Below are 27,993 nucleotides of genomic sequence, written 5' to 3'. Positions count from 1 at the left end.
CTAAATTACTTTACTTCACTCAAAATAATCTTTAGGCACTGAACAGCCTCACATCTGTGAATAATGAGGGTAAAAATATGAAAGCTCTATTAAACTGAACTATTTTTCCTCTTAGGCTATTTCAGAGCTGTTCGTCAGGAACCTGTCCAGTTTGGAGAAATAGGTGGTCATACCCAAATCAATTATGTTCAGTGGTATGAATGTGGGACCACAATACCTGGAAAATGGTAGATGCAACAAAATTACTTCCAAAGTACTTCTGGTTCATTATCGCAAAAAGAAACAATAACAACAACAACAAAAAAATTGGAAATAATGGTATTTGTCACACCGATTCAAAGCTATTTTTGTTTACTATGTGTAAGTTTGCAATCTAACTGACAGCAGTACTAGATGTTTATTATTAGGAAAGATGACTGAGGCTATTTATCAGGTTTTACACAGTCATTTTAAAAGCAGGATATTAACATGAATAGAATAACATTCAGGGAAGCTGGCTCCCTATTCATATTCTAAGAGATCATTTGTATATTATTTATCACACTGTTGTAATGTTTTCAGATACTTTTATAACAAAATTGTCAAAAATCTTTAATAATCTTTATAAAAAGTATTTACTTTATTGATGTGTACGTGTTGTTGGTGAATTAATTCCATAAATCTCTTCTTGGTTTAACTTATTGGATCAAATAATCTTCAGCATATACATGTGACAGAAAGTTCAAATACTTACGTTAATGTAAACTTCCATTTTTAGAATCTGATGAACAGATGTTAAGTTTAAATAGTTATATATTCATATTATTATTTCCATAAGTTACCAGCAAATTATTGCAAAAAGCCTGAATCTGTACAATTTTATTTGAGCCAGAAACAACTGACAATCTGATACGTGTCAAATGATAAATGTCCTTTTTTTCTGTACCCATACTATTATGTCTACAAATACTTTCTCAAGCTCTTCTTTTTAAGCAGTTTTTTAAATGGCTCTATGGTTCTATTCAAGCTGTATGTACAGACTGAATGTGAAGTCAGCATGAAAAGATAATGCATGGTGAGATGCTATTGTTTTATAGGATATATTATATATTTATATGTTTAGGCCATGAATGAATGTATCACAGAATGTTTTTTGTGACACTTTACTTAAGCTGTAACAAAACTGACTCATTTCATGGGGAAAAAAAAAACCATTGTTTTCTTTTATGCATGGGAGGGAACCAAGAAAATTACTGCTTGCCCCAAAAAGACTTCTCTCTGTATGTATCTTTCAACATGCTTCAGTTTTATCAATGCTACATCTTGTATTTTCAAGCAAGTATAGACACTGCAATAAAAAGATGTAGGTTTTTAAAAATGTTCTGAATAGTTTGCCAATATGTAAATACACCTGGATAAATACATAAGGAAAATCAAAAAACTAAAGCTATTGAAACCCTACTGTGTTTATACTCTAAGTCAACCAAACTTGTTATATGAATGGAAATCCATTTCATTAATTCTGTAAAATGACTATTTTCCTTATGTCTTAATAATTAAGCTACAAGACCACAATTGGATTCAATCACCTTTATTAGCCTATCAATGTTACATTTTATACATAATGTCTAGTCATCTTCTCAAAGGGCTCTATTTTTAGTACATCATGTTAATAGTAAATAGCCAAGTGTGATAGCTATACCTTAGCCTAGCTTATACTCTGGGAAACTAGAAAGCCAATCATTTTACACACATGTAAGAGTAGTGTTCCAAAATAATTAGGAAGCGGCTACAATTTTAAGCAGGGAAGGAAACAATATTCATTTTGGTCTTTTTGTGTTTGTATTCCAGTAAATTATATTTTCAATTAACAGGAACAATGATATCATAAAAAAATGCTCTGCTTTTTAAATTTTTAAACTTCAATACAATACAAATTGAAACAAAATAGTATTGTATAGTCTTTTGGGAGGCAACTAGCCATCATTAGTGTAGCTTAACCTCCTTATCGATAACCAGGTCCAGGCTGGGTATAGCCCTGACCAAAAGGAGGACGGTTACGAGCATAAGGGTTAGCCCCACTGGAAGGAGGGGTCATGGTACTTGCAGGAGATGGTGTAAAACCTGGTCTTGGTTGGTAAGCACCAGGTTGGCTTGGAGCCATTCCAGGCTGAGAACCAGGGGGAACAGTATAGTTAGCAGGTTGAGATGTTTGGGCAGTATAAGTCTGTGGAGGGTAAGTGCTCGCCTGGTACTGCTGTGGTGGTTGAGCAGGCAGTTGTTGTGGCTGGCCAGAAAAGGCAGGAGCCGGTGCCTGGGAAGTTGGTTGCTGGCCATATCCCTGGAACTGCTGAGGTTGTTGGGGTCCAGTCTGCTGGCTATAACTAGCTGGAAAAAGCAAAATAAATAACAAATGTTTTGGGATTTTTGGTGAAAGTTTTCCAGAGTTTAGTCTTACTGCTATGGACCAAAAATGATTAAAAAATTAATAGACATATTCATAATTATGTAGTGAGTTCAGCAGAAAACATCTCAAAACCAAGGAGTTACAAAATTTTTCTAGATAATTTTTAAATTCTATAACCTAAAATTCAAATCACCATAAACATTTCTTCTCATTACAACTGCCTTGAAACTAATAACCCTTGAGCTAATTCCCATTTCAACAAAATTTCTAGAATGAATGCTCAAATAGGTGAAATGATTATACTTTCTAGGAAGATGAAAATCATAAAAGCAAAGTAGTCATTAATTTGGTTTAAAGGGAAGTCCTACTTAACAGTACCACATGAAATCACATTTCAGACAAGTGCTTTATAAGTGAAACAGTGCTACAAACACTCTTTTCATATAAATTAAGTGTTTTAAAGTTTATTTACTATAATATCTAGGAATAATGACTACCATGTTTATAGTTCTTAAATCCTTTATATTTGGTACCTGATACGTTTGCCTTAAAAACTCAAATTTTGACTTAGTATGGCATAATAAACAAAAAAACATATCATATCGCCCACAATCAACATCTATATTCATAATTTACTAGAATAGAATTAAAAATAAAATCCGCTTCACTGAAAACTTTTATCTCTACTAGGAAACACACCTGCAGCTACTTGCAATGAAACCTCTCCATTGACTGGAATCCTGTCAGCATTAAATACCAGATACATAAGACAATTAATAAAATATGTACAACCCTGCATTTAGAAGAAAAAAAAAAGGATTGAATGAATTTGAGTATATTCTGAACTCACCTTGAACCTGGGCTCAAAATTTACTTATGAAAGAAACCTTTATGAACAAAACTGGAAAAGGTCAGAGGGAAAACTGGCAAACCAAAAGTATCAGAGATTGGTCAATATCACTACCAACCAGCACCACTAGCAAGTCTCCATGCAGAGTAACTAGTTCTCTATTTCCATAGCTCTTGAAGTCAAGGAAACAGAACTAGCAGGATCAGAAATACAGAGGCAATTTGAAAAGCACTAAATATTACTCAGTGAAAACCCTGACTAAAACTTCCCAGAGAAAGCTTAGGTATCAGCTTGCTAAAGCAATTTACACATGGTAGTACCTGAATACTGAATTAAAATAAATTTATAAGATCCTGGATGTCACGTAATTTGTCCTCTCTTGTATGCTAAACTTAAAATTGTGTGTATGTATGTACCTACCCATGGAAGCCAGAAGAGGGAGGGCATGGACATGTCTGATGGCTGTGAGCTGCCATCACCACTGATGCTAAAATCTGACCTCAGTTACTCTGAAGACAGTAAGTGCTTTCAACTTCTGAGTCAACTCGTCAGCCCCGACAAAAACTTTCAAGTATAAATTTTTACTGTAAAAAAGTTTTCAATATAAAGGGGAATACCTTATATCATCCTACAACTGAAATCTAAACTTTTTAAAATTGATCTGGGAAGCAACTAGAGTCTTAATTACTGCTCAGGAAAGGAAACAGCAGTAAGTGGTAACAATACCATTTCAGTAGCAGTCTACTGGGCCATTAATCATAATGAACCAGTCAATAGGGATAGGGCCCAGGGGAAGAATCTATGAGAGTTGAGAGCATTTCCTAGATTAGACAATGACACTTATCTCTTCAGATCCCACAGCCTATTGTTTCTATATGTTATATAATTTGTACCATATACTTTTTTTTTTACTTAAAAGGATAACACTCCCTTTAAATTCACTCCATTTGTTTTTTTTACAATTAGATCTAACAACTATAACATAAAATCACTCTACAGCAAAAACAATCCCCAAAAAATTACTGTATGTATAAAAATATACCAAACTTAAGTACTGACAAAATTTTGTAGTCTCTGTCAGCAATCAGCAACTGTCTGGACCAATAAAAGATGAAAAGTTCAGCCTCTTTTAAAGGGTCAGATAGTAAATATTTTAGGTGTTGTGGGCCACACTGCTTCTCTCACCGTTCCAACTACTCACTCTACTCTGTCAATATAGTGCCAAAAAGTGCAACAGCAACAAGGACAACTGAGAAACATGTAGGGTGCAAGTGTATAATAAAGCTGCCTTTACAAAACCAGGCAATAGCAGACTTACACTGTAGCTGTATCTGCTACAGTCTATAGCTATCCATCTATGGCTATGTATCTGTAATCTGCTGATCTATACTCTTATACTCTAGTTAGTAACACAAAACTCCCCAAAATAGAATTTTGCTAAGATCCAATTTATAGAAGTTATTTTAAACTTTGACTATACATGGTAGAGAGACACTGATGTAACTAGTAAAAGTACCTAAATTATAACCACAGCTAAACAAAAGAAATTTATCATATTAAATATAGATAATCTTCATAATGTAGATAATATAGATGGCAAAACTAAAACAAAATACTCCATGTATGGGAATGGGACCAGCTACAAAAAGCCCAGGTGATGCAGACTTGCTATGTGTTGAAATCCCCTGGATCAGACAACAACTAAGCCACTTCACCTCAGCACAGTTAAAACACCTAAATACTCTTAGTTGCCTGAATTCAACTGTAATTTAATTTGTATGTTGTATTTTTGGTATTCTAGCATATTTTCAACAGGCTTAAATAAAACAACTTATAGTTTTTATTAAGTTTGCTTCTACATGTGTGGGGAAATTGTCAATATACCTACAAATACTAAGAGTACTCTAGAATTATGAGTGATACAGATAAAAGAAAATCTTACAATTTTTTTTCTCAATTTGAAGTCATCTAAGAGGTTAGATTGTTACTGTAAAATGTAGTTAAACATTTTTTATACTATAGATTACTGCAGAATCATCTCTATAATTATGGTGTATTTGCTCACTAAAAAGAGAAAACGCTGATTTGATAAAACATATCACTTTTATATATAAGTAAGTATTGCTTGCCCTAATAAGTACTTAACACTTATGACAGTGTAAATATTATAAACCAAGTACTTAAGAGGAAGAACTTGAAATTAACTCTCTTTCAACACCTCCTCACCTGAATACTGAATACCATACTGCTGAGGAGGGGCCTGAGGCTGCTGTGCACTGTAGCCAGCCTGCTGCTGGTACTGTTGGTACATCTGACCTACAAAAGAAAATACAGACAAAAGAGAAAAGTTTAACTTGGCAGAGAAATACTTTTAGGATACCTTTATATTCCCTCCCAATTTAATATGTAAGCACATTGAATAGTAATTATAATTTTTGTTATTATTTAAATGTCTATGAAGAGAAGAATGAATAACTTAAAGGTGATTACTTGCTCTACTACAGATAAACTGCCAAATATGTTAGCTAGCAGCAAATATTTTTAAGGATGTAACTCTCGTGGCTACCAGTTTATGAATTCTATAAAGTACATTGTCCACGCTATATGCCATCAGGTAAGTAATCAGAGAAAAGGGACAAACACGTGTCCTCATACATTAGCAATACCTCTCTGATGATTCATAGCACTTTTCTCATTACAAGTTATTTAATTTTTAGCAACTATCAAATTATACAGAGGAAGAGAGGCACTGACTTTAGAGTAACATTGTCTTTTTTATTTTATTTAACGACTTTCAACCTGGTCACTCACTGTATAATAACCTAGTAATGTTGCAGCCACCTTAGCTTATGTAAACATGCTCTATGACAGTGGTTTTCAAGCTGTGGGTTGTAACCCCCAAAAGACAATCAGAAAACACAGATATTTACATTATAATTCATACAGTGAAATTTATAGTTATAAAGTAGAAACAATAAGAATGTTATGGTTTGGGTCACCACAACACAAGGAACTGTATTAAAGGTCACAGCATTAGGAAAGTTGAGAACGACTGCTCTATGCTGTTTACACAAGGCCAAAGTTATCGAATAGCACATTTCTCGAGACAGTTTTTATATTATTATTTACCTATTTTTGAGACTCAGTATGAAGCCCTGGCTAGTTGGAACAGACTGAGTTGAAATCATACATACATACAGAGACTGGCGTGCCTCTAGTTTTTTTCAGTTTTCAAAATTAAACCTAAGACCTCACATAAGCTAGGTATATGCCTGACCACTGAGCTATTCTTGAGTCTGAGGCCTTCCAACCGAAGAAGATACTTGAACATACTTTGGGGGAAAATATGGTATTTATGGTATTCAATCAATAACTTGAAATTCTTAAATTTTATTTCAAATAAAATTAATTACATAATTACTAATTTTGTAAGAGATTTCTGTTAAACAATTAAGTCATACATTGTTGATCACTCTGCTCAAAATATAATCAGAAGCTGATATAAATAATTGGCAGTGTCTACAATGTATATATTATATATCAAGAAGTATTCACTAAAATAGCTTACCCTACATTACTATCTTCAGCTCTATCTTTACATCCAACACAACTGAGGCACTGAACTAGTCTGAACTGGGACATAATGTATGGCGTTTAAAATGTTTCAAATCACTGTCACATTTCTAATATACAAAATATAATGATGATAATGATAATTAATAATAATAATAGCAAGACCCACCAACCTCTTTCTAAATCAATGCTTACATATTTATATAGACATACTTGGCTAAATATTCATAAATGTAAGTTAAGAAACATCTGTAGCAAGGCATGTATAATTAATACCACCCAAAGCCAATGCATCAGTAGCACTAATGTGAAGCTGCTGCAAAGGAGCATATGGTTGCTAAAGACCACAGGTGGAAACCATTTTCACTATATAAACTATTCTTAACAGATTTGATAATTTGGCAATTAAAAAAAGCCCTCAGAAGACAAGTGACATTTTGCTAAGCAGACACTCTATCTCATTCCTGCCACTGACCTTATTTTGTACAATTCTCCTTCTAAATAATAACCTACATCAGCGCTACAATGGCTTTTTGTTCACCTGACATGGCTGTTACAATCTCTGTTACAAACTCTATTCTGCTTCGGTCTCCCATTTGAACCAGTATCCGCATCAGTTCTAGTTTGTTTTAGCTCTAGCTCTTGTATTTTTGATGCAGAATAAGACTGACTAAAGTTGGTGGAGAAACGACTTAACATAAGAACACATACCCTAACATAAGACACCACCTGCTAGTCCCCAGTGACTCATACTAATTCAGTGAGCAAGCACGGAAAGTATCACCACAGGACAAGAAGAGTCTAGTCACAGCTCATTTTAGCCTACAGCTGTAGTCTGGTTTTGTTTTCATGTAAATGCTGCTTAATTACTATGGACTTAATTACTATGATTATGATTATCGCCAACACTTTGGTACAAGCTGGTAGAGCACCATTTGATGTTCACTGTTTTAAAGGTCCTAACATGTATGATCAGTTAACAGGAAAAAAAAAAGCTATGTCAAGGGTTGCCCTCTGATGTAGTTTGTGTGTTTCAATGAGGCTCCTCATTTGCTGATCTGAGATCCTTCAAGCATACTAACCCTTTTAAATACTGAGCTTTTAATTTCACTCAGGATTAATGAGGCATTTTTTTAAAACTACTGATTCAGTTCAATTTTCACATTTTTTTAATCAGGGAAAAAATATCAAAACTTGGAGACTAAATTACTTACCAAGGACACATAATTTGAAGAGGAAAAAAAATAGCTTCAAATGTACTGACCCAAATCTACATTATTTACCTAAAAGTATGCTTCATCATCTCTATATAAAATGTTTTTAGTGACAGAAAATGTGTTTGGAAGGAAGGTTATAAAGTAATTTTTCCTCAATCTTTCATTTTGTGTTTGTATTAACTTAAAACATTTTTCATCCCCCCTTTTCTTCTTTTCAATAATCAGAAACATATCCAGTATATTATTTGGTTCCATGATACTAAACACCATGTCAGTAAATAAGACTATTTTACATCTGTGTAGACAGTAAGAGTATCTATGTAAATGGACTGCCATTACCAATGATGCCTCAATAAATACTTCTGCACATGTCCCTTCCCACACATGGCTCTGAACACTATTTTACCTTCAATCTGACCTGCTTGTGTCTGAGCTCCTGTATAGGGAGGCTGCTGTGGCTGAACTGCTGCTGGGTGTGCTGCTGAGGAGGAAGAAGCAATGCTGTCAGGAGTTCCGGAACGGTCTTCTGTAGGAGCACTGGGTGGTCCTGGATGGTTACAAAAAGTCAGTTAATTACTCTGTCCAAGGTCTTTCCTTAACAAGCACAATTTAAAGTTTAGGTTATGACAATAAAAATAAAATCACCATGAAACAACCATGTCACTGACAACACACTAAGTTTATGTGCTCCATATTTTAACATTTGCTCGTCTTTAGGATCCAAAGTCAAAATTGGAAATCCTTCCCTACAATGTGTAAAATGCTAAATTCCTGAGTCCTAACCTCCCCATGTCAAAATCAAAACTCCTATCTACAGTCAACCAAAAACTGTGCTGCTTTCTTAAGCAGGTCTCTACTGTCTGTAAACTCAATTTAATCTCCCTGGTTATGTTCAGAGATCCAAACATTTCTCACTAGTCTTCTCACATGTTCTTCTTTTAGTTAAAATGATTCACTTCAGGATTTCTTAGGATATCTAATCATGTTTTGGCTTCTACTTCACTTATCATAATTAATGCACTCTCTCTATGACTATCTGCAACAGTCACATACTTACATGGCCTTCTTTAAAACCTAGTTATAATTCTAATAAACCTCTAACTTATAAATACTTTATTCCCTAGTGAATTTATCTACGGCTTACTTTCTAAATAAGCCACAGTGATTTCTACTTTGTATAAATGTCTACACAGGCTCCATTTTCCTTAAGACTATGAAAACTTTGACCATACTCTTGTTCTTTTCTGATAGGCCTAGGACTCTAGTTAACACCTGTAGTCAAATCAAACTGTCAGGATAAGAAAAACACAGAAGCAAGTACAAAGAATCTAGACTTTCTGTATACTTCTAATACTGTGACAAAAAACGGATTCTGAAGATAATACATGACTTACTGTTTCAAGTTACTTTAGAAACACAAAAGGATGACATGAAGAGTTTTGGAGCTAAATTACTTAGGTTGTATTGCCAGAGCTAATAGTGGCTGCTGACTTTGGGCACGCTACTGAATCTCTTTCTGGGCCATAGCCTCTTCAATTATGTAAAAGGCACACCAATTCTGACATCAAAGTTACTTGGAAGGGTTATGAGTTAAACAAAGCTTACAGTAAAGTCTTCTAAAGGCAATTACCACTTAGAAAGCTTGATTTAACCACTATTACTAGCAGGCTTTCCTTGAAACTCGTCTCTAGCTATTCCAGCGGCATGTCCTCAGAACTTATCATGGTTTAAATCTAAAATGTCACCAAAGCCCCAGTACTAAAGCTGATGAACGTTTGAGACATGTTTGAAACAAATGCTTGAACATCATAACTGGGTTATCCCACCGATGAACTGACAGTTGGTGGGCTACCAGAAGGTGAAAGGAAAAAAAGAGGAGGGGGTTCTGGAGAGCATGCACTTTAAGAACGCATCTTGTCAGTAGCCTCGTTCACTTCCTTGTTCATTTGCTTTCTGATCACTACAGAGTAAACAGCTTTCTCTTATACACGCTCAGCACTTTATGTGTTTGCTTCGTTTCAGGCCCAAACTAATGGAGCCAATGGATCATGAACTGAGATTTCTGAGACCATGACCCAATATACATCCCTTTCCCTTAAGTCAGTGATTCTCAACCTTTCTAATGCTATGATCCTTAAATAAAGTTCCTCATGCTGTGGTGACCCTCAGCCATAAAATTATTTCATTGCTACTTCATAACTGTAATTTTGCTAGTTAGGAATCATAATGTAAATATCTGATATGCAAGATCTCTGATATGCAACCTCTAAAAGGGCCAAAACCCACAGGTTGAGACCACTACCTTAAGTTTTCTCAAGCATTTTGTCACTGCAAGACAAAGCTGACATACCATCACTTTAGGCATATGGCTTGTCCACTAATAGTCAAGGTCTAATGAATAATCTATGCTAGCTTATGGTAACAGGAATGCTGATCACCAGGTTAGATACAGCTGACTGGTTTACAACTTTATTGTACACACACACACACACTTCCCCTAGAGAAGATACTGTACTATTAATCCTAAAAATACTCAGTGCTTGGCTCTTCTTTTCTCTCTTATATGTAGCTTATTACTGTTGTTTTTTCTGTTTTTCTAAAACTTCATTCTCTTCACTTCTACATTACTGTGGTAGCTATTTCCTTGCTTAATCATATCACATCTGAAAAATTAAAAAAAAATACTCTGGTTGTCATCTATGAGATGACAACTAAGTATACATATCTACATGAAAAGGTAATATATTCAAATGTCTTCTCAAAATCTAACAATTCTCTTCAGTAAATAATCCCACACAAGTTTCCAAGAAAATCAAAATAAATAAACCAAATAATTTCTCTATTTTAAATTGCTAAAATTTGCAAAGTAAATGGTGCAGGTAAACCCTTCCCCAAGTAGCAAAAACTTGAACAAAGTAGAAGAAAATAATTATCTAAAATAACTACTAGTAAATCAAATCTCAGAGAAACCAAAAGGGAGTTTACCCCTGTAGAAATATAGTGAACTAAGAATTTCAAGACTTGTTTGTAGCTCCAATAGTAGAAAACCATCATATTAGCAATTTCATGGTTAGACAAGGAGCTGAAAATGGAGGATGAAACTCCCTGTCATTGAAGGCCTAATTACTTGGACAAAAATAATTATAAACCCTGCCCAAATTCTTAGCTATTTATCTGTTTATGGAATGGGAATAAATCCAAGGGGTCTCAGAAAAAAAAAAAAAAAAAGGAAGGAAGGAGGAAAGAGGAGACAGAGGAGGAGGAGGCAGCATCTACTGCTGAAAATAAAAACAAAATCAAAACAAAACAAAAAAAAAACCAAAAAAACAAACAAACAACCCAGAGATACCAACTACTCTCCCCTGGTAATTTAAGTAATTTAAGTCCATAAAGACTAAGAACCTGTTGGAAGGGCAATAACAAAGCTCTTAGAAAAAAACAAAACATTAAAAATTACAAATCAGCACGATACACTAATGAAAATGCTTACTTTACAATGAAAACCTGCAAGACAGGTAGAAACGAGAAAATAAAGCAGATATTGTAATTCTGGAAAGCAGCCAATAAAAACATGAAGCACTCTGCAACAACATGTGTGTGATTAGGGTCTCCCCTGTCCCCACCAAGAAAAACAGGTACAATGGTGACAAAATGATAAGCAAAAAATAAGAGATAAAAAATTTAAAAAATTTAAAGTACTGCTTTATAGCTAAAAATGTATTCATATAAAAGCAATTAATCAGAAATCTGTTTAATTTTCAATTTCCTAAGATTAGAAGAAATAGCAAGATGTATCACAATGCAATTTACAAAAAAAAATCTGAACTTTTTTTTATTTTTTGATAAAAAGTTCTGCCTAAAAAAAATCTGAAAATATTTCTTTTAATAAAATTTATCTGAAGAAAACAGTGGTTCTTTTAAGGTAGAAAAGTGTGCTAAAGGCCAAACAAATTTCCTTGGGGGTTCTAAAATCATGAATTTTCCTGTTTTATAGAAACTTAAGTATGTAAAAAAAATAATTGGCTAAACCCTTAAGACATAATATTTCACCATATTCAAAAAAGGGAGAGATAGCTGGGCGGTGGTGGTGCAAAAAGCCTTTAATCCCAGCACTTGGGAGGCAGAGGCAGGTGGATCTCTGAGTTCGAGGACAGCCTGGTCTACAGCGTGAGTTCCAGGACAGCCAGGGCTACACAGAGAAACCCTGTCTCCAAAAACCAAAAAAAAAAAAAAAAAGGGAGGAGGGGAGAGATAAAAGATGAAAGGGAAAAAGGAACTGACTTACCTGAAACCTGGTCATCTGTTAATCCAAATGCTGACATGACATTTTTGTTGATTTCATCTTGGTTTTTCAGAGGATCAAAAGCTGACATACTTGCTGCCATAACCTGAGTAGACTGTTTCCCAGAAGAATCAGAAGCAGCAGGCTTTTCTTCTCTACCGTCCACAGTATCTACAATAAAGGAGTAAACAGGTTTATTTTATCTATACCCAAAAGGACATAAAAAAAGATAAGAAAATATACATGTATATAAATACTGTCAGGACTTTGTGAATATAGACTGTATATGCTTCAGGGAAAATGAGTAAAAGAGAACAGTTTTTCCAAAAGAATTATTGTCTCTTACCACTGCCCCTTTTAGAATTACTGGATTAAACTGAGTGTCAATAATCCCAGCAATCAAGAGGCTACAACAAGAGGATCAAGAGTTCTAGGCCAGCTAGAACAAGATAGATAGCAAGACTATCTCAAGTACGAGAAAGTAAAACATTATTATTATTATTATTTATTATTATTACTAAAAATTTCCTTAACAAACACAATCATTTTACATGTTACTTTTATGGAGCCCTGAGCTGGCTAGTTTTTGTGTTAACTTGACACAAGCTACAGTCATCTGAGAGAGAAACCTCAATTGAGAAACTGCCTCCCTACAGATCAGGCTGTAGGCCAGCCTCTAAGGCATTTTCTTTATTAGTAGTTTGTGTGGGTGAGTCCACCCCTAGGCTGCTGGTCCTGGGCAAGCCATAAGCAGTAAACTAGTGAGCAGCAGTCCCCCAAACCATTTACATCAGCTCTTGCTTCCACATTCTTGCCTAGTTTGAGTTCCTGCCTTGGATTCTATCAGTGGACTATGATTCAGGATATGGAAATCTTTTCATAACTCTTTTCCTCCTCAGTTGCTTTTGGTCATGGTGTTTCATCACAGCACTAACCCTAACTCATTCAGTGTGTATATGTCTGTGTGTGTTCACCTGTGTGCATATAGAGATCAGAAGACAATCTCCAGTGACACTTCTCAAAAGCTGTCCAATATGCTTACTGAGAGGGTCTCTCAAAGGCCTGGAGCTCACCAAGCAAGCTATATGGTCTATCACTGGCTGACCACTGATAGCCCCAGGTCACTGCGTACTTCCATCTCTACAGTGCTGGGATTACAAACACATACCACCACACCAGGCATTTTTCACATGGGTTCTAGGAACTAAACACAGACCCTATAGCAAGGACTTTATCAACTGAGCTATTTATCCAGCCCATACCCCAATGACCTACACAGTCATGTAAGATGCCCAAGAAGCAGTTATAATAACGAGTGTTTTATTTTGTAAAACAATATAAATCTTAACTAACTTTAGGATCTCAACTCTTATGTTTTGTCTAGACCTCTATTAACAAACCAAGACAGCCAAAATTCCTATGTAAAATAACATAACTCTGCTCTTATCTTAAATATGTACTACTTGTTATTAAAAACTTGTAGAAAAAATGTATTTGGAATTTGCTTCAAAATAATATACAAGGTGATAAAGTATAAACAGGTATGATCCTGACTTAAAGTCATTCTTAAAAGTGAACTTGGATTTATTAGTGTTAGGTCTACTTTGATAAGATGCATTTGTACTACGTCCTTATGTCTTAGTCACTTGTTTTATTGCTTGAAAAGACATCACGGTCATGACTTGCTTTGTATTCAAGAGGATCTGAATTTTTTTTTTCTTTAAAAAAAAAAAGATACATTTATTCAGTGTCATGACCAGACTATTACATTTAAGCAATCAACAGCATAGACGAAAAGGTCTACAGTAAAACCTTTTGTTGGAATGCTTTACACTTTCCACAGAACAAAAACTAAAATAACCTGTTATACAATTAGTCACAAATAAAATCCTTTAGTTTTTGCTCCCACACATAAGTATTGTCTAAAACATGTCTTCTTTGTAGCAGCTAGGCCCTGCTACCACTGTGCTTGGCTGAGTTCACAAATCTGTTGTAACCTGTAGCTTCCCTGTCACTTCTCTGGCTCGCCTCTCCTGCTAAGCTTTATTTCTTGGCTGTAATTAGAATCTCCTGCCACTGCCATAGCTACTGCTGCTGCTGGAACCGCCATAGCCACCTTGGTTTCGTGGTTTAGTAAAGCACTGGCCTCCGCCACCATAAGGGCCAGAGCTCCTGCTGCCAAAGTTTCCTCCCTTCATCGGTCCAAAATTTGAAGACTGATTGTTGTAATTGCCAAAATCATTGTAGCTTCGACCACCTCCAAAACTGCTTCCGTCATTGCCAAATCCATTATAGCCATCCCCACTGCCACCATATTCACCACCATCATGGCTGCCACCAAAACTGCCTCCACGACCACCACCAAAGTTTCCGGAACCACTTGGACCTTTTGGGCTGGATGAAGCACTAGCCATCTCTTGCTTTGACAGAGCCTTTCTTACTTCACAGTTGTGGCCATTCACAGTATGGTATTTCTGAATAACAATCTTATCTACAGAGTCATGGTCATCAAAGGTGACGAAAGCAAAGCCTCTCTTTTTCCCACTGTCTCTGTCAGTCATAACTGCTATAACTTCGATTTTCCCATACTGCTCAAAATAATCTCGTAGGTGATGTTCTTCAGTGTCTTCTTTAATACCACCAACAAAGATCTTTTTCACAGTTAAGTGGGCACCAGGTCTCTGAGAATCTTCTTTTGACACAGCTCTCTTAGGTTCCACGACTCTTCCATCCACCTTGTGTGGTCTTGCATTCATGGCAGCATCCACTTCCTCCACAGTGGCGTAGGTGACAAACCCAAAGCCCCTGGATCTCTTGGTGTTTGGATCTTTCATTACCACACAGTCGGTTAGTGTTCCCCATTGCTCAAAATGGCTCCTCAGACTCTCATCGGTGGTTTCGCAGCTCAGGCCTCCGATGAAGAGCTTCCGCAGCTGTCCCGGCTCCTTGGGAGACTCTGACTTAGACGTGTCGGCAGGGTGATGAGAGCCTTCAGCGATGCTTCCTCGGCAGCGTCAAAGGGCAGAAAGGAATAAAATAATGAACGTGCCCCAGGACCTGAGTTTTTAACCTCCAGAATTCACATAAAAAGCTGGCTAGGTAATACCATCCTGTAGTTCCAGCAATAGCAAGATGGGAGGCAGAAACAAAGCTAAACTAGCCTACTTGGAGAAGTTCCAGGCCATTTAGAGACCCTGTCATAAAGCAATAGGTGGAAGGCACATGAAGAATGAAGGGTGTCTTCCGACCTCTAAATGCACATGCTCACACATGCTACACTTGTATGTACAGCCACCCATATGCAAGTGTACACAAAAACAAACAAGGGCAAAATTCAGAATAAACAAACTGCTGTAATCTGTAACATATAAATAAGTCTTCATCTTAAAAGTATCTAAGATCATAAAGTATCTCAGTAAGTTTTACCATAATCTGAAATAGAGGTAAGACTAAAATTACTAATTCATCAGCAAATATCTATTTAGCATTTACCATCAATGTTAATTCCAAATGGTAAAGAGAAAAGACATGAAATAAATTAAAACCTAACTATGTTTTTAAAAGTAAGGTGTCTACAATTCAGTAGCACATAAACACCCTGAGTCTGATACACAAAGAAAGAGACTGAGGACACAAACAAGCACAGAGGAATGAAGGAAATGGGGAGGAAGAAAAAAATAAAGAAATGCCAACTTTCAAAATTGTGCAGGAGCAAAAAATATAATATCTGAGTCTAAGGCTTTCAAGAAGTTACACATGACATTTTTCCACAGAAATTCTCATGGTCCTTACATGTAGCTAGCTTCATTCTTTAAAAAGTTGCCAGTTTGTATTTTAAACATTTAAAACTTGTATAGTTTTAAACGTTTGAAAATTACGAGCAGCCATTTATAAAATCATTTTTACATGAAATAGTTTATATTAAACAAAAGTTGAATAGTTGGTTTTTAAACACATATACACACACACACAAACATATACTTTCAACCTATGAAATATGCTTTTAATTTCACATATACTTTTAACCTATGAAATATGCTTTTAATTTCAGTCCATATTTTAATATACATTTTGGTACCTAAACTCTATCAGCTTCCAATATGTCAATAAACCTTACATTATCTTTACTATTTATAAATAGTACGTGTCACCAGTAAATGCAAAAAAGTTTTCTTATGCATATTAAAAATTGTGTTTAAAATAAACTTTAATATGCTATTTTAAAGTACCAATCTAAAAATATTTTGCATTTGAAACTTAGTTTTTACTATAGAAAATCAATTCCTAAGATTCATTAATTATCGCACTAATAACAATTCATGAATCAAAAGTGTTTGAAAACTGGCCTACTGTATGGGCTGAGACAAACTAAAGGAATCATCACAAAAGTACTCCTTATGCACTCACCTGCACGTTTATTTATTATCATTCAGTACTGGGGACTGAATACAGAGTACTGCATATGTCAGGCAAGCACTCTACCACTGGGTTACTTCCCCAGTCCTAGAGAGTACTTTAAATATGGGATTCCAGGCCCTGTCCTCCCACAGGTCTGTGATTCAATCCAAGCATTTTAATGCAGGTTTACAGTAATTTTGACAAACAGTTGTGGGAATGCTGACATGTACAAAAGCAGAAGCAAGGATAATAAAGATATTAAGAATGCCATCTTATTCCTATAAAATAAACAATCCTCTCTCTCCACAAAAATGATAAAAGAATTCATTAGGATAAAATAAAATAAACTCAGTTTACCGTTTTCAGGAATACTGGTGGAAGGTCCTGGTTCTCCAGGTGGCTCTAAGCTGTCCAATAAGCGATTCACTTTATTTCGAAGTTCTATCAGTTCTCGACGAAGATATTTCACCTGACTTGATTCAAGGGGTCTTGGCTGGCCATTAACTAAAACAGAAGGATTAATTTGTTTAAACTTAGGAGATGAGACTAGAATAAATCTGACATTAAATAACACACATTAAGTAAAAATAAACAGCAGAATCAAAAGTAGTTTTACTTTCATCCACATATTTTAACTTGTTTATGTGTGTGGAGTATGTGTGCTAGTGACTGCTCCCACGGCGGCCAAAGGTTGATGCTGAGTGTTTTCTTTTATGGCTTTTAACCTTACTTAGGACTCTTACTGAACCCACTCTGCACCAGATGGCTGGATCAGCTGGTCAGCAAGGCCCTGGATCTGCCCATTTCTTTCTACTTCAGAGCTGGAGTTAGACATGTTCCCATGCCCAGCTTTTCCCATGAGTGTTTACGGATCAGAACTCAGGCTGTATGTACTGCAGCAACCTTACCAACTGGGCTACCATCTCCCTATGCTCTAATAGTATTTTTACAATGTTGGAATTTAAAAGCATTAAAATACATACCTTTAAAAAGTTAAAAAAAAAAAATCAAACAAGATACACAGCGGATGCCAAATTTCCTACTTCCTTTTTTATCCCGCTCCCAAGAGATAGGGTCTCAAGTGAAGCCCTGGCTAGCCTGGAACTATATCCAAGACCCATCACTGCCAGCTTTTTACTCCCCAAAAAATAATACCCAAAGTAGCAGACTTATATGCTAACCTCTAATAAAATAAATAAATAAATAAATAAATAAATAAATAAATGAAAACATAATATAGAGGAGGATAATTATAAGTTCTTAGAGACCTCAGAGGTAGTTTGAACCCTGTTCTAAATCTGACATATAAGGCATTACTATTTGGGGTAACAATACAATTATAGAACTTAACATATTAATCTTCCCAAACATTAATAACCTAACAAAGTCAAAATTCTGGCATTAAAAATTAATACTATAGTACTCTTACTAGAGATTCCTAAGTTACATCTCATCTCAAAAACAAAATCTTTAATTCTGCCTGAATTAAACTTCTACTAATACATAAAATTTCAAGTAATCCAAAGTCTCACCTGAATGCAAATACTTTAAAGTATTATGTAACTCTGAGCCATTAAAAAGAAAAAGCTAAGGCAAATAAAAACAATTTATTATAAAAAATTCGTATCTAATAAGCATTTGGATCTAAAAAAATAAAATTTATTTTAAAGTTTGCCACTCACCAAATAATGTCAGTTTCAGTATTCTACTACACTGAATTGCAAAGGAAAGGTCAGAACTATCAAAAATTGTTATAAGATCTCCATCTGAAATTCAAAAGAAAAATAAATTCAGATTCCCATCAATAATAAACTAAGTTATACAAAAAATGTAAATTACAGAGCAGAATTAGAATCTCCCATAAGAATCAAGTATCAGCAAAGATTTTTTTTAGAAATACTAAATCAACTTTATCTACTATTCTTATAAATATTTATCATATATTCATGAGAAAATGTAGTCAAAGTTAAGCAGGGCATAGTCTTAGTACACGGCTTTAATCCTAGCAGGAGGGCAGAGGCAGAGGCAAGTGATTCTCTGAGTTGAAGATAGCCTGGTCTACAGAGATGAGGATAGCTAGGGTTGCACAGAGAAACCCTGTATTGAAAATGTATCATACACATTAACTTTTAGTCCTAAGAGCTGTAATAATATCACAAATTACTATATTAGACTGAAAAATCTTTCCATTGTATAACGTTTAAATAAATGTATCAAGCATGAAAACAAGGATTCCCATAGTTCAAATCCTTATTTTTAATAAAATACACTAACACAAATTGAGGGAGAGTTACATAAATTAGTAACATAGAGCTGCAAAAGGGTTTATAGGACTGCTATAAGTGGTTATAGTAAACCACTTTAGATCACTGACCATGCTGAAAATGAAACCCTAAATTTTTTCCAGTTAATACATGTTCTTATGTAAATATATATAAAAATAATGCATGCTGAAGACTGAGATCCCTTAGAATCCTAAGAATAAAAATATTGTAATTAAAGTATCAACTGAATGTTTCAAACACATGCACAAAGCTAAGGAATGATATGGGGTGATATGGGGTTAGGGGGAACCAGTCACAAGAGGCAGCTAACTATGTCTCACAAAACTGGGTGAGAATAAACCAATTTTAAAGCTTGTTAAGACATGTTATTTTAAACAAATAAACATGTCAAAAGCCAGGCATAACTAGGTACTTTGTAACTGTTTTTAGAATTTTATAAGTAGACCCATACACGTATACATATGTATATGCTTAATAATGCTCAATTCTCAGGGATTCTGCTCATAAACACATTTTAAAGAAAGTAACATACTGATGCAAAAATAGTGAAACGTTTTGTAATCAGTCTTAGTCTTTTTTCTTTTCTTGAATCCCATAACAGTAACAAAATGTGATAGTTTGAACAGATATGCCCATCCCCACCATGTTTGAATGCTTGGTCCATAGGGAGTGGCACTATTAGGTGTGGCCTTAGTGAAAGAAGTGTGTCACCATGTGGGCAAGCTTTGAGGTCTCATATGATCAAGCTATGCCCAGTATAGAACATTCTCCTCCTGCTGCCTGCAGATCAAGATGTAGAACTTTCAGCTCCTTCTACAGGACCATGTCTGCCTGTATGCCACCATGTGCATAGTCCTACCGTGGTGATAATGGACTAAACCTCTGAACTGTAAGCAAGCCCCAATTAAATGTTTTCCTTTTTAAGAGTTGCTGTGGTCATGGTGTCTCTTCACAGCAATGGAAACCTTTTAACTAAAACACAGAATGAGTATCACTGTTGGAACATTAACTAAGTTGCCATCTTGTATAGTTGCCAACAGACTATGAAACAACAACCTGAACAAATTAGACAATTTTTTAAAAAATACCACAAAAAAAGGAGAGAGGGAAGGAAAAACAGGGAAGGAGAGAGGAAGAAAGGAAGAAAATACAATGTGGTAACTATATATGGAGGACAGATTTCAATAAGGAAGATACCTTAAAGTAGGAGCCACAAACCACACCCAACAGAATCTCTCTTGGTTTTGCAGAATAATGAACTATGTCTTTTACATTTTAAAGTCGTCAAAAATGACAGTAGTATGATAGAGATCTTCTGTGAGATGCAAAGCTACAGTAATTATTTTCTGACCCTTCACAGTTTGCTGACACTTCCCCTACATGAAAGGGAGACAAGAGAATGCCAGTTATAAGGTCAGTTTTGAGATGTGCTAAGTGTGAAGCAAGAATAGTGTGTCTCGAGTTAAAATTATTTTTAAAATTTTGAGTTGTGGTTCAGTGGTAAAGTGCCTGCCTAGAAGATCTGGTCCCCAGCCCAGTAAAGATGGATGGATGGATGGATGGATGGACAGATGGATGGATAGAGGAAAGAAAGGAAAGAAGAAAGAAAGGTAGGTGGGTGACTAGGAGGATGATGGATGGATAGAAAGAAGTGTGAGTGGATGGATGGATGACAGAGGGAAGGAAAGGAAGGAAGGAAGGAAGGTAGGTGAGTGGGAGGATGATGGATGGATAGATAGGAGTGGATAGATGGATGGATGGATGGAGGAAAGAAATATAAAGAGATACAATCATGAGTTTTACAGGTAAATGGATGAAACTAGAAAATATCAGCCTGAGTGAGGTGACTCAGACCCAAAAGGACATGCACGGTATGTACTCACTAATAAGTGGATATTAGCCAAAAAAGTACAGAATGCCCAGGACACAACCCACAGGATTCAAGAAGGTAAACAACCTGAAGGACTCAAGTGAGGCTGCTTCAATCCCACTTGGGAAGGAGAAGAAAGCAATCACAGGAGGGGGAGAGAGGGTGGGCACCTGAGTGAGAAAGAGGAGGAAAAAAAAGGAGCATGATTAGGTATTAGGGGCAGGAGTAGAGGATGGGAGAACAGGACTGAAACCCTGAGGGCCAGTAGAAAGAATGGAAACAGGCAACCTCTGAAAGTAGGAGGTGGGGGTGGAGGGGAGACCCTCTAGAATGTATCTGAGAGGTGAGAGACTCTCAGGACTCAAAGGGAGAGACCTTGGATGAAGTGTTCTACAGTAGGGGTGGGGATACTTGTAGATTCTACCTCCAGTGAGGGACAGGAGATCAAGTGAAGGGATGGGGTTGCCATCCCACAGTCAAAAGCTCTGACCCAGTTCCTCTCTGAGGAACTGCAAGGACAAAAATGGAGAAGAGCAGGAGAGAAAGGAGGTCCAGTGACAGGGTCAAATTGGGATCCAGCTCAAGGGGTGGTCCAGGGTCCTGACACTGTTACTGATGCTGTGCTGTGCTTGTGACAGACAAGAGCCTACCATGGCTACCCTGACAGGCCCAACCGTTAGCAGCTGATAGAGTCAGATGCAGATACTAGTACCCAACTGACAGACAGAAGCCAGGGACCCCAGTGGCGGAATTGGGGAAAGGCTGGAAGAAGCTGAGGAGGAGGGCAGCCCCATAGGAAGATCAGCAGTCTCAACTAACCCAGAACCCTGAGATCTCTCAGACTCTGAGCTACCAACCAGGCAGCATACACTACCTGGAATAAGACCCCAGACACATATACAGCAGAGGACTGCCTGGTGTGGACTCAGTGATGCACCTAACCCTCCAGAGACTTGAGGCCCCAGGGAGTGGGGAGGCCTGGAGGGGTAGGGGTGGGGGTGGGAGTGGGACATCCTCTAGGAGACAGGTGACCTGGAAGGTGGGGTGAAGGCGAAGTATGGGATGGAGAGCGGTTGGGAGGCAGACTGGGAAGGGGATGAAGTCTGAACAGTAAAAAAGGACTAAAGCATAAGAAGAAATTGACTTAACTAAGGAATACATCTGAACAGTACAGAGTTAAAACTATGTATTTATAAACAGATGAGGTTGCTCAAGAAGTAGGAAGAGTATGAGTAGTGACTCTCAAAAATTAGTTTGGCTAATTTCAGATCATATGTCAACAGAAAAGGAGAATTTACACACATTGGTAGATGATCAACTTAGCTGATCACCAGTTGTAAGTTGTCCAAAATAGGTGCCAAGGGATGAACAATTTCCACCTGCAGCTCAGTAAAGCCACATGACCAGGCTCTGACCAATGCTATATGTACAGATAACCAACATTTCAAACCCTAGCCAAGTAAAATCTCTTCAAAGTATTCATCTGAATGCTAGATGTTAATGCTCAGGGTAAGCCACAGGATGCTTGATAACATTTCTTGATTTTCTTGCACGTTGAACCACTGAGAATGTAAGCTTTCCATAATAATAACAACCATCATGATTTAAAGCCAGTCCTCAGAGAAAAGCAGTTGTTAGTAATAAAATTAGGAAATGCAACTATAATTCTACTATGTTTGATGAAATGTTTGTTAAGCAAAATATATCTCTGTAAAAAATAGTTGTGGTCAAATGAGCCCCAGAGCACTGAATATAATAAATTGACAATGCATATCAGCATAATGAATACCAATAACTCCTGCAATAAAGAAAGACATCTGGGCCAGGTGTAGTTAACCTCAAGTTCCATGTCAGTCTGGGACTACATAGAACCTGCCAAAGGAAGAGGAGAAAAAGAATAAAAAGATACAGGGAGACATCTGCCTTTGTTTAAGCCAGCTTTCCTGTATTTGGTTGGTGTCTTAGGGTTTTACTGCTGTGAACAGACACCACAACCAAGGCAATTCTTATAAGGCCAGCATTTAATTAGGGCTGGGTTACAGGTTCAGAGGTTCATTCCATTATCATCAAGGCAGGAACATGGCAGCATCTAAGCAGGCATGGTGCAGGAGGAGCTGACTTCCAGACAGCTGGGGTGTGGGTCTTAAGCCCACGCCCACAGTGACACACCTATTCCAACAAGGCCACATCTCGTTATAGTGCCACTCCCTGAGCCAAGCATATTCAAACTACCACAAATCGTAAAGAAATCCTTTTTCCATCCAATATAAGTAGTATGAGAATCCCTTTCTGAACATACATGCGAAAATGTCAGACACTCCCTTCTACTACTAAATTACATTTTTAACATACAAAGGAATTGTATGAACTATACAAATAGTAATTAAAATAAAATGGTTGGGGGAATGGAGTATTAGTCCATTGGGGGGAAAAATGGGTGAAAGAACAAGTACAGTACTTAAGACCTTAAAAAGTCTTACCTTCATCCTTATACTTTATTGTAACTTCATCATTACTCAGAAGTTTTCCTCTGAATACTCGCTGCATCATTAGCACTAATTCATCATAAGTAATGTCTTCATTATGAATGGGAATTCGTCGGATATCTTCCCCAAGTTGAGCTTTGATAATCAGTTTCCCACTTAGGTCCAACTGTCCGTTCATTGTGGACTCCAGGATGCTCTCTCTATATACAACTCTAGGGGAAAAAAACTGATAAAAGCCGAACTATTAGAATGTTAAGAAATTGTGCTCCTTAAAAAAGTGCCTCTCATTGACACATAAATAGTCTGGAAGCATTTTACTACTAACGTAATTTCTATTATTATGTATTATATTCTTTATATACTCAACTACTTAACTGACAATACCAATACCATCTGTCTAAAAATAAATTCCTGACTTCTACCCCGAAGTTGCCTCTCCTAAGGTTTTCACATCTGTTAGTGGCAACTCTTTCTTCACGAAGGCCTTGCTGCTTCCCTTTTCTCACACCTTACATCTAGAGTGGCAGCAAAACTGGTTGTTACCACCATCTTGAAAGTATTTTGGTAGTCCATCCAACTTGGTATCTTCAGTACCATCAATTTAATCCAATTCACCACTTTGTCCGATTTATTACAAAATGTCTCAAATGATCTCCTTATTTACCTCCATCCACTTTCACTGAATCTTCAACAAACCAGAGTTTGTTCTTAAATAAAATCTAATGCTTAGAACCTTCCAATGAGTTCCCATAGAAACATGTAAAAATGACCTAACCTCTGGCATTTTCTACTTCTTTGCCTTCCTCACATCTACTACACCAGTTTAAGATCACCTCCCAACTGAAGGTTTTGTGTTTACTATGTCCTTTGCCCTGAAGTCTTTCACACCCCTCACTGGGACCAGAGTGCTAATTATCTTCTAGAGGTTTTCCTCATCACTGTCTTCTTGCCCTGCTTTATTTTTCTTCAAAGCCCTAAACACTATGTGATTTTTTTTAACTGTCCTCTCCACTATAGGAAGTTCCAGTTTTGTTTGTTATCTTTCTAGATTGTAGAAGAGGCCTTGTACAAAGTTATTCAAATGAACAATGGCTACAAAATTGTTAACTTGTAACTCTAAAGTTAACCTGGGAGAGGAGGCATGTATGAACATGAAATTTTTCTACTATTTTTTTCCTAAATAAGATCTCAAGAGTACTTTTTCTAATTTTCTATTTTGGAAACTCCTGGGCTTTCAAATAACTATCCATGATCAAGCAACACAACTCCATTAACTGGTCAACACACATTTACCTCCAATCAAAATGGGTGTGTATGATTAGACTGCACTCTCTTCTTTATTTTTTTAAGATTTATTTTATTTCTGTGTGCAGGTGTGCCAGGAGGCCAAGGAGTTGCATCACCAGGAGCTGGAGCAATGGGCAGTTGTGAGACCTCTGATATGAAAACTGAACTCAGGTCCTCTTCAAAAGTAATACTGGGGCTGCTAATAGCTGAGCCATCTCCCCAGCCATGCAGTCTTTATTTTAAAAAGAAGAGAACTAAGTATTGGATGGGCAAGATCAGGAGATCAGGCCAGCCTCAGCTACAAAACAAGTTCAAGATCAGTCCAGGCTACCAGATTCTAAAAAAGGACATTGACCAGTGGTACAGTGCTTGCTTAGCATGCATAAGGCTTTGGGTTCGATAAATACCTAGTATTGCACTAAAAAAAATTTTTTTAAATGATAGAAGTAGTTATTTGATACTAGTTTGCTAAGAATTTTCCCATCTTGAGTTTTATTTTCCTCTTATTCATTTCAGGTTATTCAATATGATTGTCCTATGTATTTATAATCTTAAATTCTGAACTCTAAGGACTTTAGTAATTCAAATTACTACTGTAAAAGTGCATACTTAGGATCAAATAATGGGTTAATATTTGTTTTCTGCAGGGCCAAGTAATTCCTGACCATGTTTATCTAACAACACAGAATGTTCCTACCATCAACTCTTTTTACCTGTTCCAAGTAAATGACCAATGAGGGCCATTTAAGCTGTCCTAAACCTCCTACAGGCCAATTTGGTTTCAATCTTGAACTTTCACTACTGCCAGCTTTCTGTTTCCTTCTCTAAAACTTACTGAACCTCCATAATCGCCCCTGCCCCTTAAATGTGGAAAATCCTTCACCAAATCACCAAACTATTCAACTTGGATAGTTTTCAATGAATCCTAGCTTATGTCATGATTATTAAATATAAATCTCCAAATATTCCTCACACAAATGCTCTAGTCTTTGCATATAACTAGCCCTCAAATGAAGACAGCCCTTCACCATACTCGGGGAAAATTATACTTTTATCAGTAACTCTTTAATGAAATGAAACCTAAACAGACTACTACAAGGTCAAAGCAGAACAAAGTCAACTTTGTTCCACAGTCTGGATGCCATAGTTATCTTAATGTAAGAAGCATAGTTGGTTTTTTAGTTTGTTTGATCACTCTCACAATGGACTTCTCATAAAGACTGTGATGACCTGACACCTCTATAAAACCAACTCTTTGATTGTTGGCCCAATTTGTTCTCTAACTTTAGAAAATATTTACATAACATCTACTATATCCCAGGCTCTCAATCACAATAGTTTAGAAAGATGGTATATATCTCATGCTTTCATTGATAGCCTGACAGGAATGAAGATCTTACAATAAATCTGCATTTACTGCCTTCTACCTATAGGCCATATAAGCCAGCAATATAGATTAAGGACCAGTGCTTAGAAAACTGGAACACTGTCAGTTCCTGACCCATCTCATAGTGCCTTCTTTACCTGGCCAAAAGGGACATCTCATATCAAGATACACTCCCAAGTAAGACAAAGTTCCAGTACAAATAAATGTACTTGGTAATTCGCCCTCTGATGGGATGGAGGCACTCAGCTTCAACTGACCTAAAAGCTAACATTATATATCCTAACATCTGCCATGGGTGGCCCAGATTCACTTCTAGTTTCCTCCCTGTAATCTTAGCTAAAAGTTGTCCATTTGCGTAGTGATGTCTGGCACCACAGTTATTTCCTGTCCCAAGAGAAAACCTCATCCACATAGTTGTCAACTCTGATCCTGCCTTTCTCTAACAGGGTAGAAACTAACATGACATAGTTCCTAGAACTGCTGGTGAGATCACTATGCATTTTCTGATTTATCTTGTTGCTGTCCTACTACTTCCTAAGTCCAGAAGTGACTCAACCTAGAATTAAATGGTAACGGGGATAAACTGATGTGTCTAAGGACATAAAGCTTGTCCCATACACTAGGAGGTAAATCCTACAGTCAAGCTCAGGCACCTGTTGCTTAACCTGAGAGTAGGTCTCTTTCAGAACCTTCTAAAGTACGCACCCTCTAAGCAGTTTCTTTCTTTCTTCTTTCTTTTCTTGTCCCCCACCTCCCCAAGACGGGGTTTCTCTGGGTAGCCTTGGCTGTCCTGCAATTCACTCTAGACCAGGCTGGCCTCGAACTAAGAAATCCACCTGCCTCTGACTCCTGAGTGTACATCACCAACTGGCTCCTTTTCCTTTTCCATTTTCTTTCTGTCTTTTTTAAGAGCCTTGATCATCCTAAAACTAAGTGGTCTCAAAATCTGTATGACATGCAGCGTATATGGCAAGAATGGTAACCATTTACACTGGCAGCAATTTGAGCTCAAGTTCTTCTCCACGGTGCACTTTCTTCACATTCGAAGGGAGAGTTAACAGCTAAATTTGTATAATCTTTGAGATTAAGTTATCTACAATTCTTGCTACGGTGCCTAGAGACACCGACTTACAAGAGCTGGGAACTGTAATCAGTAAAACCGGGTAGGGCCTCAGGAGGACACTAAGCACTAGAGTGTACGAACGACCGAATGAGGTTCCTTTTTGTGACCTCAATCTACTTCTTAACTCCGGGTCCACGATCCACTCCCGGGGGATCAGGCAAACGCTTCGGGCCTCCTCAAGGCCTCTTTCTCTGCCTTCAATGATTCACTCCCTCTCTACCTTCCAAGCAGCTCTGGAGGGTGAGGCGCCAAGCAAACGCCCCAGGGTTCCTCAATCCTTTTCTTTACCTCGCGTAAGAGGTACGTCCGCCCCCCAGGCTCCCTCTACTCTATGGGGCCGGAGGGAATAGGAATGGGGTACCAGCGGGGTCAAACGCCCGCCAGACTAGGCCGGTGCCTCCCCTCCCCCTCTCGGCCGCCCTTCCCCCACGCAGGGCCGCCGAGTCGATGGCCTGCTCTCGCCCCGCGCCCTCACTCACAGCCCCTTCCCACGGTCCCCGGCCCCACCCTCCCGCCCGGCGCTGGGAGGTTCCAGAAGCCCTCCGGGCCTCTCGGGTTCCCCCCGATCTCCTCAGAGAGGGGCGGCGCGCGGCACTCCGGCACCGTACCCGCTTGCCGAGGTCGCCGCCTCAGCTGACCGGGCCGCCGCGAGGCCACGGGGTCCTTTATCACAGGGAGGCTTCCGACTCCGTCCGCTCGGCCGCCGTCCGCCGAGCCTCGCCGAGCTGCAGGCTGCGCCGACCTGGCCAATCGCACACACCCAACAAGCCTAGCGAGAGCCGCGGGCCCGTACGTGGCAGGTGGGAAGCGCAGGGGCGGGAGCAAAAAGGAAAAAAAAAAAACCAGTCC

General features: G+C 37.5%; 2 protein-coding genes across 20 annotated transcripts in view; one reads left to right on the top strand and one right to left on the bottom strand.

Moving 5' to 3' along the window:
• Window positions 1-1,554, top strand: part of Abi3bp (ABI family member 3 binding protein) — a 204,500-nt gene extending 202,946 nt beyond the window's left edge. For all 16 annotated transcript variants that reach the window (XM_028760248.1, XM_028760247.1, XM_028760246.1 and 13 more), the window contains one exon: window positions 116-1,554. In XM_028760248.1, coding sequence (XP_028616081.1) covers window positions 116-231 — 116 coding nt within the window. In that variant the 3' untranslated portion in view covers window positions 232-1,554. The remainder of the gene's footprint in view (window positions 1-115) is intronic.
• On the bottom strand, window positions 1,555-27,882 carry Tfg (trafficking from ER to golgi regulator). 4 transcript variants are annotated; one of them, XM_028760249.1, is made up of 9 exons: window positions 27,753-27,882; window positions 23,342-23,573; window positions 18,389-18,472; window positions 17,064-17,210; window positions 14,425-15,312; window positions 12,312-12,479; window positions 8,433-8,573; window positions 5,463-5,552; window positions 1,555-2,367 (listed from the first exon to the last, which is right to left on the bottom strand). In XM_028760249.1, the coding sequence occupies exons 2-9, from the start codon at window positions 23,523-23,525 to the stop codon at window positions 1,985-1,987; spliced, it is 2,085 nt and encodes a 694-aa protein (XP_028616082.1). In that variant the 5' UTR covers window positions 23,526-23,573; window positions 27,753-27,882; the 3' UTR covers window positions 1,555-1,984. The 4 variants fall into 4 exon arrangements, with proteins under 4 accessions (XP_028616082.1, XP_028616083.1, XP_028616084.1 ...); XM_028760250.1 differs by having other exon boundaries at window positions 8,445-8,573; XM_028760251.1 differs by lacking the exon at window positions 14,425-15,312 and having other exon boundaries at window positions 27,753-27,877.
• Between the last annotated feature and the right edge of the window lie 111 nt (window positions 27,883-27,993).

This window comes from Grammomys surdaster, unplaced genomic scaffold, assembly GCF_004785775.1.
Source record: "Grammomys surdaster isolate TR1022 unplaced genomic scaffold, NIH_TR_1.0 126398, whole genome shotgun sequence".
NCBI classification, from domain to species: Eukaryota; Metazoa; Chordata; class Mammalia; order Rodentia; family Muridae; genus Grammomys; species Grammomys surdaster.
This window is presented reverse-complemented; position numbering and strand designations above follow the sequence as displayed.

What these genes read in the sequence shown, in the direction of transcription:
- Tfg (XM_028760249.1), bottom strand. Translation starts at nt 23,525, where the DNA reads ATGAACGGACAGTTGGACCTAAGTGGGAAACTGATTATCAAAGCTCAA. An exon ending in AATAAAGTATAAGGATGAAG is followed by an intron (nt 18,473 to 23,341) that starts GTAAGACTTTTT and finishes TTTGAATTTCAG; the next exon opens with ATGGAGATCTTATAACAATT. An exon ending in CACCAGTATTCCTGAAAACG is followed by an intron (nt 15,313 to 17,063) that starts GTAAACTGAGTT and finishes GACGCTGCCGAG; the next exon opens with GAAGCATCGCTGAAGGCTCT.